The 16,584-nt window shown below is 39.1% G+C and overlaps 1 protein-coding gene across 2 annotated transcripts in view; it reads right to left on the bottom strand.

Moving 5' to 3' along the window:
- tshz2 (teashirt zinc finger homeobox 2) overlaps positions 1 to 16,584 on the bottom strand; it is a 130,077-nt gene that overhangs the window by 31,885 nt on the left and 81,608 nt on the right. Inside the window, exon 1 of one of the 2 annotated variants that reach the window (XM_032520908.1) lies at positions 12,253 to 12,939. The exons of the other annotated variant lie outside the window; for it this stretch is intronic. Coding sequence (XP_032376799.1) covers positions 12,253 to 12,292 — 40 coding nt within the window. The 5' untranslated portion in view covers positions 12,293 to 12,939. Of the gene's footprint in view, positions 1 to 12,252; positions 12,940 to 16,584 lie in introns of those variants that run through there. 2 annotated transcript variants of the gene reach the window in all.

Raw genomic sequence — 16,584 nt, forward strand, 5'->3', positions numbered from 1 at the left:
ATATGCGAGTGATAAGGATTTTTAATGTGGCGTTTTCCCCGAGGCCATCACAGAAAACAAAACAAAAATAACCCCCCGAAATCAGATCGTTATGATAACTCCCAGTATCTGCGAGATGATCCAATGACCCGGCTCTCCACTGTGTGGGACAAGGTTCTATGATGATGTAGATAAATATTGGGAGTAGATTTTGTTGGGGTATTTAGTGAAATTAGTTCATCTTCATGGGATATCATGGCATATAAAATGCTGCAGAATAATATTTTCGGTTTCCCGGCGTTCATTTTCTTCTCTAAATTATACCATTCGTCATGCACTCGTTACAAAGACAGTCAATTTTGAACCAATTCCAATTGCCTCTAATTTTTAACTGAAATAATACAAGATGCACATTTTTCATCCCCCTGACATCCATTGACTTTATTATTGTATGGAAATGCCAGACTGGAGCTGAATAAACACAGTAAAGTCAACATAATTCACATTTTTAGATGAAGTCTGTTCTTAGGTGTTACACTCTCCAAGTTATTGAAGTCAATTAAAAGTAACTTTTTCATTTAGCGTTAGAAAAGTCGTTCATCTTTGGCACACACGCTATTGCAACAGATTAAGTTAAGGGCGGCTCGCAGGTAGCACGGCCAATAAGATCACGAGATCATTGGAAGTAGCTGGTGAGTGCATCCGGACCGAGCCATAGGCTGCAACGCCGACATGTTGTGTGCTTCTCCTTAATCAAGTTGTAAGTACAACAGAATTATTCTACATTCATCACGGACACCTAAGCTGTCACTGCTGTTTAATGAGTATCAATTAAGCTGTTTCAACAGACTAGCTCAGCACATACTGTAGACACAAACAGCAGCCCTAAGGAGCACGCTCTACACAATGCACTGCAGAGTCTCCGAGGTGGTTTAGGTACAGGATTAGGGCTGAAACAAGGCAAACAGGCTGTTTTTATTCAGAAGACAATCAAAGAAAGCACAATGGCTTTCAGTATATAACTATACACTACTCAAAAGTATGGGGCCACTTACAAATTTCCATTCCACTCAATGTTAGACAGAATACCAGCTGATCTGAGTGGGGGGGGCTGATCTTTAATGCAATATCTACATTGCCCATTATCAGCAACCATTGATCCAATGTTCCAAAGGCCCATTCTGTTCACTAATCTGGTATCATTTAAAAAAAACTAACTGAGAAAACATTGGAGAACCCTTTTGCAATTATGTAAGCACATAATGTAATATGAAAACTGCTGCGCTGGTTAAAAAACAAGGCAACTGACCTCAACTGGTATTCTGTCTATAATGGAGTGCAATGGAAATTTCAAAGTGACCCCAAACTTTTGACTGGTAGTGTGTATATATATATATATATATATATATATATATATATATATATATATATGTATATACAATATATGTAATATATTATATATTATTTACACACGCTTTTAGCCTTTGTTTGAACATTTTAACATTTTTCTATGTTTCTTACACTTTTTTACGCTGAAAATCGTTTGTGCAAAGTGGTTCTAAATATATATTAAGAAAATGTAGGGCAAATTATTTAAAAAAAAAAGGTATTTTATCAGAATCATTTTTCTTTGCCCACTGTTGTTGGTCCTATAATTTCACAACATAAGCTTAAACACATTACTGTGCAATCAGATGTCTCTTCATCACACAAATATCAATTAAAACGTCCTCAGTAGACTCAAAAATATAGAAAAGTTATACAGTAAACCATATTGCCATTGTTTATTAATGTCCATATTTTGATTTTAGGGAGAGAAAAAAATACAGGCTGTGTGTGAGCCGCTGGACCCCCGCTATGAGGAAGAACAAACTCTTTATTCTTGTCACTTTACATTCAGTCTGACATTAAAACTTGTTTGCTGCTCACAAAAAATTACCAAATGAGCCATTCAGTATTTGAAAGCTTCGCTAATTATAAAGCCGGAGTTTCTATCCCCCAAATCAGTGTTTCTATGGCGAGGAGAGTTTGTTAGATAACAGCACTGAACACGTTAACAATTAGCCAGCTAACGCTGCTGGTTGGGCTCCAGCGCAGTTGTGCTAATTCAAATTGTTACTCCACTAGTTTGTGTCTTTCACTTGTAAATGAATCTCCATATCTTCAATCAACATGGAGGATCCCAATCAAATAACATTTTGTCAAATGTAGTTGACCCTTGTGTGTTGTTCGGGTCTGTGGGACCCGTTTTTAAATGTTTGCTAAAAAGAAAAATGATGCTATTTATTATTTCTTCAAACTCAAATTCAGGCTCATTTTCTTTTGTGTCATTTGCAATAACTGCACACAGTACACCCCCCACACACACACACACACGCCCCCCACACACACACACACACGCCCCTTACACATAACTATTACATATGAGGTGTTCCGGTCTACAGGACCCGGGTGTAATAATTGTAGGTGCTGTGAAACTATGTTCTCTCTCTGCACCTGCCAATCCAGTTTGTGTAACACAGAGTTACACAATTGTTACATGTCAAGCACTTTTAACTGTTCTGATAAAGTTCTAAGAAATAAGCAAAAATCTTGTATACATGTGTTTTGTAACTTTCTTGTTAAATTTTATAATTAAAAAAAAAGATAATCTTTTTTATATGTGGATTTCCATGTTTTCTCACAAAAAAACAAAATTGATCATCTGATCATAAATGTGATCTCACAGGGCTAAATGGCAAATATGAACCATAACTGATGTATATATCTTTGGTAACTGAGCTAAAGCAAGCATCTGTTAAGTATTTACTACAGTGGCGGGTCCACCAGACCCGGGAACAAGAATATGAACGCCACACAAGGGTTAAACCATCTGATAGACTATCACATTTAAACCTAATAAAAGGTTAAGTACTACTACAGCTTTCAAATGAGCTTCAGTAGCAGATGTATTATTGGCTGCTTTGATGGTTAAGTAAATCATCAACTATCAGAAAAAGGCAATAACTAATGTCCATGGGATGCTAAACGTGACCTGGGACTCCTGCATGCGGTCTCTATGGCCGTGGCACTCAAACACACCAGTTAGACGTGTTTAGATGGAGTTAATTATGTGGTGACGGCTGTAAAATACCTTCAACTGTGATTATCTTGGCTTGTTCATTTCCGGGCACCAAAACAATATAACATGTATTATAAACATAAACAAAGATCAGGAACATATGGATCATTTCGCACTGCAATATGGCGGAATTTAGAAAAGCATTACTTTTTTGCTTTGTCTGTGTGATTAACAGATTCATTTGGACTGATGGTTTGCCAACACTATTTAAAACAATAGCTCATTACAAATCAGTACATTCTTGATTGGCTGTAATAACAGGCCCATGTTCAAGAACTATTTCTATTTTTTTTTGCCTGCCAACGTGACTAATAGGACAAAGTGGGAGAGCCTCTGTTTGACCCGAGTAGAAAGAGAGAGAGACAGAAGATCACAAGCCGGGAAGGTCAACGGAGCCTTTGAAACACTGACTGGATTCATCAAATTAGGCCCGGTGTAATTGCGCCGCATGACGACTCATAAAACATGTGGGCTGTAAAGCTGTCGGGAAGCCATCAGCGGCGCGCTAAATGAAGTTACAAAAGGTGCAAGGGTCACAACTTCATACAGTGCTAGAGTTAAGTGTCCAGGAGCACTTCCTCCGGCCGTAACCTCCCCGTGAGCGGAAAACTGAACCAGGCTCTACAGCTACACTCTAAGGGTTGGCTTATAATCAACTAAAGACAGGTTTTACATTAGTTCATTGATAAGAATGACTCATCCAATTACATCTTCCTTTGTTAAAGTATAGGTAATACATATTGCTAAGCAATGGTAAGAGGGTGTGCTTTAACGACAGTGATGCTTACGGGCCACATCACGGAAGAGCCAGTAATGACGGTCCAGCACACCCTCCTTTGTAATATTGTGATTACAGCGATTAACAACACAATAACATTTATAATTAAACTTATTGTGAGACAATTTGCTCATAACAGAGAGGAATTCTACTCCCTGCTGAGTCAACCTCAGCCAACCAACTTGAGCTAATGTTAGCTTTATAAAGAGGATTTAGAGGTTTTCCCAAATATATAAGGTATGTGCTGCTATTTTCTTCCATGGATAGATCCTTTTTTAACTCTGGAATGTTGACATGGAAATGGCGAAGTAATATATTTTTTAAGTGAGTAGCGTGGTGAGCTCCAACAGCTCTGGGTGTGCTATCATGTTGATTTGAGCCCATTTGAAATGTCTAGTTGACCAATCACATTGCCTGCTCAGATCTACTTCATAGTAATTCACTTTACCGGGATATAAGGCTTTTTACCAACCAGTAATACTTTATCTAGATCATCGACTGACCAGCTTTAGAGGAGTAAATGTAAATAATCACATAGCCGAGATAATTATTAGCATATGAAGACTGCAGCTACAATCAGCAGCAATGCTTCTGAATACAACCTATAGAAGGGATGCTATCACAACTGTATCCACTGATGTCTGAAACACACCTTGACAGAGACTTGATAAACGCAAATGTCCAAATCTCCAGAACACCTGAATGCATATTTTGCGGACTGACCTCTCCGAGTGTTGCGGAGCATGCAGTGTGAAGGCAGTTTACCTTTGTAATTGTTACAGATCACACCATTAGCACAATATTGTCATAGCTCCTGCTCCTGCAGTCAGTAGCAGCTGAGGGTTAATTTGCATAATAAATCTTAATTGAAGCTCATTAAGGATTAGATAAGAAGCAAATCAGGAACACCGCGGATAACTAAAGATTAATGTTTCCTTGGTTTCTGCCACTCACATATTGAAGGGGAATGTCATATCCCTTCATTACCAAGCTTTTTGCATCACAGTGTGGTATACAAAATATATATATATATATATATATATATATATATATATATATATATATATATATATATAACACACACACACATATATATACACACAATATATATATATATATATATATATAAATAAATATATATATATATATATATATATATACATATATATACACACATATATATATATTAAGGGTGTGACGAGATCTCGTTTTACGAGATCTCGCGAGATTAAAACGTGACGAGATTTCTCGTCGAGGTGAAAAGTTGTCTCGTGAGGCGATGTGATGTCAGCGTGATGGAGCGTGAAATTACAATTGAAGATCCCCCTGCCACTTTTAAATCATTTGTGTGGCAACATTTTGGTTTTTTGTTGTTTGTTTGCACTTGTAGTTTTGAGAGAGCAGTACTTTGGTTATTGATACACTCACTGTTTGCATTTAAAGTGTTATTTTTCTGTTATTTACACATTCATTTTATTTAAACTGTTTATTTTTTTATGTTCGGTTTGTGGAAAGGAGTTAGATTTCTCGTGTGAAATTGTACAGGGCAGAAGCCAGTTGGTAGAGTTTATACAAAACATTTTGCAGTGTTTGCACGTCCTTTGCAAAAAAAGTTAAATAACATTCATCATTAATAGTTGATTTCAAAATGCACCTAAATTGTTTTGCATTTTGTGATTTTTCAGTTGAATAAAAAAACTATTTTCCATTCATATATTTCATCGAGGATTTCTTTAAATTTTTTTTAAAAATCTCGTCTCGTCTCGTTCTCGTGAACCCAATCTCGTGATGTGTCTCGTCTCGTGGAGTAAGCGTCTCGTCACACCCCTAATATATATATATACATATATATACACACATATATGTGTGTGTGTGTATATATACATACACAATATAGTTCTAAATTCAGCAAAAAATCTAAATCATGATCTTCCTCTTTATAGTTTGCACAAATGATAATGAACCCCCCCTAATGATAATGACCCCCCCTCTCCCCTATACATGTAGGTCACCAAATTCAAGATGGTTGTCCTTACCCAAATCTTCTCTACTCTGTATGGGAAAAAAAGAGATGACGTGCTCTTGACAAAAATGCAGATGATATGAATTACAGAGCCATGAACTATAGTAGGAATGTTTATCATTACAATAATTCAAAGCACATGAGGTGCAGTGCATTATAGCATAAACCACATAAAACATAGCATACCTCCTGCGTGTAATCAATAGCAGGCCCACGGTGCTACTGTATTAACAGTAAGCTTGCCTTGCATTCTTATCCTCTAAATCCACATAAATGAACAACCCAAGCTATAAAGTCTCCTCTGGATTTTTTTCTTCTCTGTAAATCATTATATCTGTGGGGACCTGGACAAAATACCATAACATAATTTCTTTTGTACTTGGGATGTCTAGCAGAAATAATGAGTTTTAGCCTGCTCGCAATAAACTCTCCCAATATTGTAGTTATTGTCAGACTCAATGAGTAAAAAAATAAATAAATATAACAAGAAATAGTCTCTTTTCTGCAGTGATGATCACATGGAAACATTATCCACATGAATCACCCCAACGGCATATCAAATTGTGTCATTTGCCTGGAAACTAGTGCAGGTCTCAGAGGGAAGGCAAGGTGAATGAGCAGTCGCTGTAGAGAGGTGTAACACTGCACAGGCACTTGCTTTGAGACCAATCATAACAGGCTGGTTTTTTTTTCTCACACAGGAGAACGCAGAGTGAACGAGCGGAGGAGAGAGATCACTGTGCTGGAGGGCACAGGAGTCTTGGTTCTTATCACCTAGACAGTGCACCACCCTGTCTGCCTCTCACGCAAACAAAAGCCTTCGCTAACTATTAGCTATCTACACCTGTCACCTAAGTGGCATGCAGGAGAAAATGCGATGAGATCACACTCAAAACCACCTGACTTGACTGTATGTCTCATGTTTTCTTACTGTGGTTAAGAACATACGGGCATGAAAACTAGCTGATGAGCAGAAAGTTATTAAAGGGTATCTCTACAGGGAGCGCCTGCAAGTTAGCAAAATGCAAGCATTGCAACAAAGTGCAAGTATATGGTTTGGTGTGCTCATAAGCCAATGGAAATTACAAGGCAAGGTTTGATCAAAACTAAACATTAGCCTTGTTTACATCCATCCAGAGAGGCACAGCGCATTGGAACATACAAAGGATGTCCACTGATGATAATATTGCTTGTAACTTATATCGAGGCAGATGTTTGCAGCTAAAATAAACTCAAAAAGTGACCTAAGACTTTAACAAACCAGTACCGGATTTTCCAGACTATTGGTTGCACTTTTGTTCATAGTTTGGCTGGTCCTGTGATTTATAGTCAGGTGTGACTTATATATCAAAATATATATAATTTAGCATGTTTTTAAATGTTAATTCATACTGAAGACATTACCGTCTACAGCCGCGAGAGGGCGCTCTAGGCTTGTGACAACCACATGCTGATCCTAAAGATAACTAAAAAAGACTGAACACAAACAAAATGCCCCCCAAAAAGAAAACCCTATTCTGCAGATTAAAAACTGCAGAAAGCCGAAAATGGCAATCGAGGAGCAGAAAGAAAGTTTGGAGTGAGGGACTGGCGAAAAGGTTTCTCTTACTGCAAAGAAGAAAACAAAGGAAGCTAATTGCGGGCTGAAAGCAAGATAACAGAGCTGGAGGAACGGGTCCACAGATGGATGGGAGAGGTTTGTCAATGATGCAGTTACTTCTCCACGCCCTGGTAGTTGTTCTCTATGCTATCGTATAGTTGAATGTTAAAGGTCCCATGGCATGAAAAGGTTTCTTAACATTAATATGAGTTCCCCCAGCCTGCCTACGGTCCCCCAGTGGCTAGAAATGGTGATAGGTGTAAACCGAGCCCTGGGTATCCTGCTCTTTCTTTTGAGAAAATGAAAGCTCAGATGGCCAATCTGGAATCTAGCTCCTTATGAGGTCATATGGGGACAAGGTCACCTCCCCTTTCTCTGCTTGGCCCGCCCAGAGAATTTGGCCCCACCCATGAGAGAGCGACGTCATGGTGTTCAAATGAGCAGAGTGGCAGTTGGTCAAGGCCGCACCCCCAGCTACCACCTTGCACCCCCCCCCTCCTCAATAGCTACAGACCCAGAAATGGCACATTCTAAGGAAAGCTCATTGCGGGACAGGCTCTAGAGGCTGGAATTCTGCACCAAGGCTGACTTTTGGGAAAGAGACTTGAGATTCAGTATTAGAGGACCACTAAGGTCTATATGAAAGCATCAAAGAGCACCGTGTCATGGGACCTTTAATGTGTTACGTTAACATACATGCATACTGTTGCGTGCTATTGTGTAGATTAATAAATTGCCTTTCCAGATTAAATGTCTGTTCTTGGTCTTTGTGAAATAAATTTCTAAATAAATGCGATTTATATTCTAGTGCGACTTTTGTTTTTTTCTCTCTTCAAGACGCATTTTTTGACTGATGCAACTTATACTCCGGAGCGAGTTATAGTCCGGAAAATATGGTATCTGGTATTAAGTGGAGCTTTTTTGAGTTTTTGAATTTGCACAAATGAACACCTCAGACTTAAAAATGTGCATGGAGAAGTGCTTTTCCTACAAGTATCAAAATTATCAAAAAGGCACACTGCACACATTATTAGCTACAATCCCACGATTTCCAAGGCCAAGAAGGAGCACTGCCTCATTCTTTTCAAGTGTTACTTCGCTCAGTGAGATTTGGCTCTCCACTCTCTCACAACTGTACATTTCAAAAGCTGAAAAAAAAAGTGAAGAAGTCGTCTGGAATCTGTCATCACAATATTGTTCCATTGGTCATTTTTATAGTCCAATTGTTACCATGAATACTTAGATACTAAACCTCTACTATGCTACAGCCAATGGGAAGCCTGCAGTTAATTAAATCGGGGAGCATAGGGACAAGCTTAGAATGGTACAAGTATGAGCTGTCATGCACATGACTGCAAAAATGAAACAAATAATAATCATCATCTTTACAATCAGAGATTAAATGTTGCCTTTGAATGACAAAACACCCGTGAAATAAAAAAAAAAAGCTTTTGAATTTGAGTCTAGTGAAAGCATCGCTCTCTTTGTGATCTCTCTTCATAAGAGTGGTGAAATAAATTCAAGTAAATAATGGCTGCAGACAAAAGAACAGTGTTGTGATACAAGAAAAATCCAAGAGGGTGTTAATCTGGTATTAAAATAAATACATAAATAAGACACCGTTGTATGTGCTGCCATTTTCCTCCCAGCTTTTGTCATTCAAAATGGACTTCCTTTTTCTACCTAAACTGGATAAACAACATCTGCCTTGATTGTAGGATGTTTTCTGAACAAACCACTTAGGAGGAATTTCTGCTAGCCAATTCCCACAAGCTGCTGTCAGTCACTAGCTGGCACTGCAACACTTAATGCCTTTGTCTGTTCTCCAATTTATCTTGTTAACAGCAAATTGGGCTAACGGTTTGAGGCACAGAGCTATTGTACAAAAGAGGAATACTCCCACGGCCGCAAAATAACATATGGCTTCCTTCACTCAAAAATGCATCCCATGCACTTATAGGGCTTTAGGTTTACACCATTTATGAACCTGATACACAAATTTCAACCTGGAATCTGTGGCCTGATAGCCCTCTTGTCTTAAGTGATGCTTTCTCAGTAAAAAAGCAAAGGTCTAGTGCATCCTATCCTGGACCGGTGAGTAATTGGCATTTAAATTACCATACAAACCAAGTATGCAAAAGGAAGTAAATCAGACACAACTGGCCTTTACTAGTGCGTCTGTGGTCTCACGTTTCACAAATATGCCTAATAATAATACAATTCCCAGAGGAGATTACAAGCACCCTGGATGCCGGATGTCCTCTGAATTAATGCTTGAGCTGGGAATGGTGGTCTTGTTTTTTACATTACCTTGCAAAATACTATTTCCACCGAGAAGGATACTGCATCTTTAAGAGCCCTACAAAAAAAGAAACCTTTTCCTTTGCATCTTCCATGCTCTTATTTCAATACTCCTCTCTCCTTGTTCCCCCTCCACACATCATTAAACATATTATTATAACATGACTGTCAGCCTGCGTCTCTCTTCGCTCCATTCTTGCTCTGCCAGGTAATCAATTTGTCGTCACTCTCTGTAACCCCAGTAAAGTCATCAAGTGAAATGAGTTACAGCTGCAAAGAGCCTTCAAGAATACAGGAGGAAAAAAAAAAAACGAACGCGAGAAAAATGACAACACAGCCCAGGAATATTCCACCGCTTGATAGCACATCCCAGGTCTTGAAGATGAAATATTAATGCACAATTTGTTTATCTGCAGGCCCACATCTCTCCAGTGCCGAGCTGTTAATTTTCTATCGGCACAGACAACGGATCAGTCAGTCATGAACTCTTCACAGCCATTACCGGGAGACATTTTGATTAAGTATTCCTAATGTAGTGGATAGGAAAGAATGAAAACACTCTGCCTGCCAACTTTTGATTGACCATTAAGCCACTGATGAATGTGCCTGTCAAAGAGGAGACAATTACCTCAACAATGAAGAAACTCTTCTGGAAGGCTTATTTCTCTATAGGGCTGACACATTTACCAGAGTACAGGCGAGGCAGCTGAGAGCGTGTAAAGGGATCACTTAGGCATCTTCTCAAAAACTTCATTGTTTTTAAGAAAAGGGGGCTTTTGGAGCCTGAAATGTGGGAAAAATATTTAGCGTGTGACTGTATGGCAGCGAGTGCCTTTGAGAGTGAGTGTGTGTGTGTCTGGGTGTGTTTAAACTGAGAGTGTGCCGGGCAGATAAGGGTCTCGGTATCTTAAGCGGGTATAAAGAGACGCTATTATTGGCAGAGAACAATCGCCATCTGGTTGCTACATCCGCAACCATAATAAAGACTGATAACTTCTCAACACACCACAACCAAGTAATTGCATCCTCCAACGCTGGAACACCATTGATCAATCTAGTTTTAATCCGCCAGCTCCATCATAATGAGGCCGTTTTGGGGAAAAAAAACATAAAGTAAGAAGCCAAGACTGCAGAGAATGAGGTCACGTTAAACGACGTTGATTTTGTGACCATATCATGTGAACATTTCTTGAGAAGAAGTTTTTTTTTTTTTTTTTTTTTTTTTTTTTGGGGGGGGGGGATATAACAATATGTGGTGTGTGGGATGTTTTGGTGACTACTGGAAGAGAGGAAACGCTGAGATTTGGTGTCCCACAAGAGCAAATCTTACAAGATTACATTATAAAAAAAAACGACAACACACACACACACACACACACACAGACACACGCACACACACAAAAACAGTTTACTTTTCTGGGCCTCCTTGAAGATTATAAATTCAACAAACTGCTAATATGACACGCAAATACGGGGATGCACATAAGCAGATGGTAGATTACCCTGCTGACCAAAAAGTCAAATGTGTGTGTTGTGGAGCCGTGTGTGTATGTGCGTGTGTGAGCATCCTCCTGTCTCTGCCAGCAGCATGGATGGAGTGTGTGTGTCTGTCTGTGTGTGAGTGAGTGTAACCCATTCTCCATTTGTCCATAAGATTATGAAGAGTTCATGCAGAGTTCATGTGCTACGGATACAGCGGCTCCACATCTTTCAACCCTCCTCTTCACTTCAAATCCAAACACACTGAGGGCCGTTATTTATTTAGCATCATTTTTTTTAAACTGTGAGTGAAAAGCTAGTTTCTGATCAATGAATACATAAATGCCTTGTGGAAACGTGTTATAAGAAGATTGAGAATTAACCACACAGCTTTTTGTTTTTCTTTTTTTAAATCCGATCAAAGAGTTTTCTTTAGTTTTGGGCGTTATTAGTCTCATTAATTTACCCCCCCCCCCCCCCCCTTTCCAACAGGAGACCCAGCTTGTGATGCTGCTACTTAAGTAGCAGCATCACAAGCCTCGTATTGTTTTAAAAATGTGACTTTCTTACAGCCGTTTGGTGCCCAAACTAGGGTCCGAGGGTCCGAGGCCCCCCCCCCCCACCCCAGGTCTCAGCTGCATGAGAATTAGTTGAATATCTGTAATACTAAAGCCACTATGAAGCACAAAAAGGGTAGCTGTGTCTATATCTTCACCCCAGTGCAGACACAAACAGTTATATAACAGCAGCCTACTAAACCTGCTCAGATGAGGCTCCTCGGGACAATATCTCACTAAATGTGATGCGTATCTATACAGGGGGGGGGGGTCCCACATGATAAAAGTTTGAGGGGGGAAAACCCTGTGCTATAGGCGAGCTATACACACAATGATAACAGCGATAATACCCAAATATTACACTCATATTAAAGAGGCTCTATGGATAATAAAATAATAAGTCAAATCGCTTACCCGCAGCCCGTTTGGGCGCCTGCTGTTTCCTCCGTGGCATTTTTTGGGGGGAGTCGCAGTTCACTACGGTGCCCAGGTGAAATCTGTATGCGGTCTACGATAGTCCATGCATAGAGAGAGAGAGAGAGAGAGAGAGAGAGAGAGGAGAGAGAGAGAGAGAGGAGAGAGAGAGAGAGAAATGTGTGTGCGATTCTTTATTTTGGCTCTCGGAGTAGTTCAGTCTCTCTTACTATGAAAAAAAAAAAATCCAGTTCGGAATGGTCTTTGCAGAGGAGGGGGGGAACAGATGTTTCGTCGGGCTTGTTCTTTCACCTTCTTCTTCTTCTTCTTCTTGTTCTTCCTCCTCCTACGGGGGGCGAATCGACTCCGTTCACCATCCGGTTTTGTCCATCAGTGCCCCATACTGTACGGTGATCGACGCGTGTCAGTCAGCCGGTCCGTCCGTGCAGCAGCAGTCGTTCGGCGGATAATATCTGGAGGGAATGCGCGTAGAAAGCCTCCGGTAAGGTAGTGGTACAGGACGGGAGATTACGCACGGTGCGGGCGGGCGGGCGGAGAGGCGATGCCAGCAGACATCGATCCATAGAACAAACTGAACATTAAAAACTCCTCCCTCCTCGCCTGGACTTGATGATGGCAGCGAGACATTTGTTACACTAGATAACCAGGAGTTTATTAAAGGAACAGAGGCCAGGGAGGAAGAGAGGCGGGCACGAGCCCAGGCTGTGTGTGGCTGTGCCTTTTTCTCTGTTTTTTTTTTTTTTTTTTTTTTTTGGGATCCTTTGCTTCGCTATAGCTTCCGCTTTGCCCGCTGAATGAAATACATAAAGTTTGTGTGATTTCCAACAACTGTCACGAACAGCGCGCTTATTGCCAGGAGAAAATCGGAGATATCGCGTAAAAGCATCGCGATCATGTCGACATGGGATCTGATTCAAAACCTCATGTTTGATAAAGTTCCTTTTGTCACATGACCCTCATGTTGTTGTCAAATTGACCGTTTTCCTATATCAATGTTCTTTTTGATTCCCCAAAATAACATGATTGATTCCACACAACGCTCTTTGGCAAGTACACATCTCTACTTTCATTAATTTTGGGTCTTATTCATTTGAAGTTTGAAATAGTATTGAGTAAAAGTTGACATATTCCAGTCTGTGATTATCCATCAACATCCATTCCTTTGATTTTAGTCTCAATAATTCCTAATTTCTGCTTTTCTAACTCAAACATTAGGAATAATTTCTTATAAAATTAGGTTTATCGACCATAAATTCCAACAATAACTGTAAAGTTAATTGGTTAATGTTACGTAGTATTGAACATTGAAAAAAGTGTCAAAAGTGTTGGAAAACGGGACAAAAACGTAAGAAAAAGTTTTTAAAAAACACATTAAAACGCGCCAACAAAAGTGTGGATTTTCCCTTTTGATGGGAAGACAACACAAAGGGTTAAAACCGAGCGGGAACATCATTTCGGTGGTGTAATCTGATTACATTTGTGTAACTTTTCAATGACCTTTTATTCAATTTAGGCTCGTTTCGGAGGGACCGGGGATGGTTGTAACCCTTTTTCACTCAGCTCCTAGAACCTGCAGAATGTTTGTGGTAGTTGACTCCAATTTTGACACAGTACCCTCATGTGTCTACTGCAAATAGCAATGGTTTTAATTTCCCCAACTATTTCACATAATTCATTATTTGATGTCAAATGCAAGGAGTGCCATTGTTCCAACCTACCCCACTACCAGGGTATGTTGGAACACAACCTGGGGCAAATTGTAATAAGATTGAAGGCTACACCACAAAATATGCATCTATGTGAGTTTATTGTGCATGTGCCAACACTAAAACCTGTGGTTCAGTGATAGCTAGATGAAGAACAGTGTCAGTGCTATGGATACTAATATTAGAAGACCTTTCTTAAAGAACATATTCTGATAATACTATAATAATATCTATAGTTGTTACACATCCAAATGGGAAACTTCAGCAGGGGGTCAGAAGTAGCTCATAATCCACGTAAAATTACAGGAATACATTTGACAAGTTGTAAAACAACAATGCATTTTCTTATATGGTGTTACACCCCCCCCCCCCCCCCCCAAGCTGTATCAGCATGGTGGTTTGAAATTAGCATAGATGAAATGACTCAAACTTCAACAGTATCAGTACTAATCAAAATCTAGACTTGGTCCCCAAAATGACTTTCATACCTGGAAATTGATGTTTTGGCTGTAAAATCTGCACACTTCTTCTCACAGGCGTGCAGACTTACATGCAATATCATGGAGTGAGTGGTTATACATGAAATCTCTCACATGACTCTTATGTTATCCCTTATTGGTCAAAGTGATGCTGTTCCAACCATCCCCAGGTCTCCCCTAATGCCATTTAAACGCTGGGATGTGGACGCATTCTTACAATACAAACAATCAGGTCATCTGGCATTTCAGGATAGGATATTATCCATAAACTTATGTTATCATCCTTCAGTTTCCCTTGCATGGATTTCATAAATCCTAAACTATTTGACTACTGCATCTGGGGCTGCGACTAATATTTAGTTTCATTATCGATTTATTCAGTCTGTAAAATAGTGAATAATGCCCATCAGTTGTTCTTCTAAAGCCTAGCATGACGTCATCAACTTGCTTATTTCCCCCTGACCAACACTCCAAAAACCTAAAAATATTCACTTTAATATTCAACTAAACAAAGACAGGCAGCGGATCCTGGCGTCTATGGCGCTGAAACTGGGGAATATTTGGCTTTTCTGCTCAACAAAAGAAGGAAAGAAGACATTGCAATGAATTGATTCTCTAAATCAATTAATCAACTAATCATTTCAGGTCTAAATGAATCTTATTCTCTAAAAGTAATAAAGCAAAAGTATTTGACTCATTTGAGGTACTTGAACTTTACTTGAGTCTTTTCTTTCTTTTCATGCCACTTTCAGTTTCAGTTTATTTGCTATTGTGTTAAAACATAATAAGAACATGTCTATTTGAACACAATCCTCCAAAAATGATTGTAAATGTTTCAAGTAAGAATTCCCATGTTCAAAAAGGAGCAGGAAGAAATTCTCCTTCTACTACGCTATATTCCAGAGAGAAATATTGAATATTTTACTCCACTACAGCGGCTTGCATAAGTTTACACCCCCATGCTAAAGTTGATTAAAAAGAGTAATAAAAAAAAAACCTCTTTTAAAAATGGATCTTAATTTAAAAAAAATGGAAAATCCAACCTTTTAAGGACACAAATTTTCTTTGTGAATGAATAATGTATTGTAAATAAATAAATGTTCTTCCTTAAAATATAGTATACACACCTATGTTGGGGGGGGGGGGCTATGTTAATTCCAAAGGCCAAGGGAACTTTATCAGGATGCATAGTATCCTGATCTATGAAATGACTGGCTTTTAAAAAATGTGCCTGCCTCTATAGGAATTTAACATAGGGGGTGTATACATATAGATATAAGGAAGAACATTTATTTATTTACAAGGTTGGATTTTCCTAATTTCTTTTGAATTAAGGCATTAAGATCAATTTCCAAAAGATGTTTTTTGTTCGTCTTTTTAATCAACTTTAGCCTGAGCGTGTAAACTTATGCAATCCACTGCACATTCATCTGACAGCTTTAGTTACTCTACACATTAAGATGTTTGCCCACAAAACACATGCAGTTATGAAATCTGATGTTTTATTATAAATAAACTAGCCAACAATATAAGGGCCTACAAGTACAGTTGAAATGATTGGCCCATTAAACACACAGCTGGTTGGATCCTTTACACTTTCTACAAGGGGAGGATTTTTTCCACATCAAGTACTTTTACTTTTAATATTTGAAGTACATTTTCCTGATGATACCTACACACTTTTACTTAACTAACATTTTCAATGCAGTGGTATTAGTACTTTTACTTAAAGGATCTGAACTTTTCTTCCACCATTGACAGACTGGCACCCCACACACGACACATTGTTAGAGCTGAGAACGTCTGGATTTTTACTTTTAATATATCAATATGAATATATTTTTTTAAATGCTCCGTCTTTTTATGCCACACCCTTTTAACTTTGGTTACCAAACTGTGCGATCACAACACCGCAGCCTCTCTTTCCATTTAGAAGCTACTCATGACCTAATCAGATATGAAGTTGAGGTGATGGATGACTTCATTTCAGAGAGACAACACCCCTTAGAGATCCAGGCTCGCCCCGCATTACAAATGGCTTCCTGATAATATTCCATCACCCTATTTGGTGTCTGTCACTCATTTTTGCTGATGATACCAGAGACCTCCCGTGAACTCCACCTGAA

This window comes from Etheostoma spectabile, chromosome 7 (assembly GCF_008692095.1).
Source record: "Etheostoma spectabile isolate EspeVRDwgs_2016 chromosome 7, UIUC_Espe_1.0, whole genome shotgun sequence".
NCBI classification, from domain to species: Eukaryota; Metazoa; Chordata; class Actinopteri; order Perciformes; family Percidae; genus Etheostoma; species Etheostoma spectabile.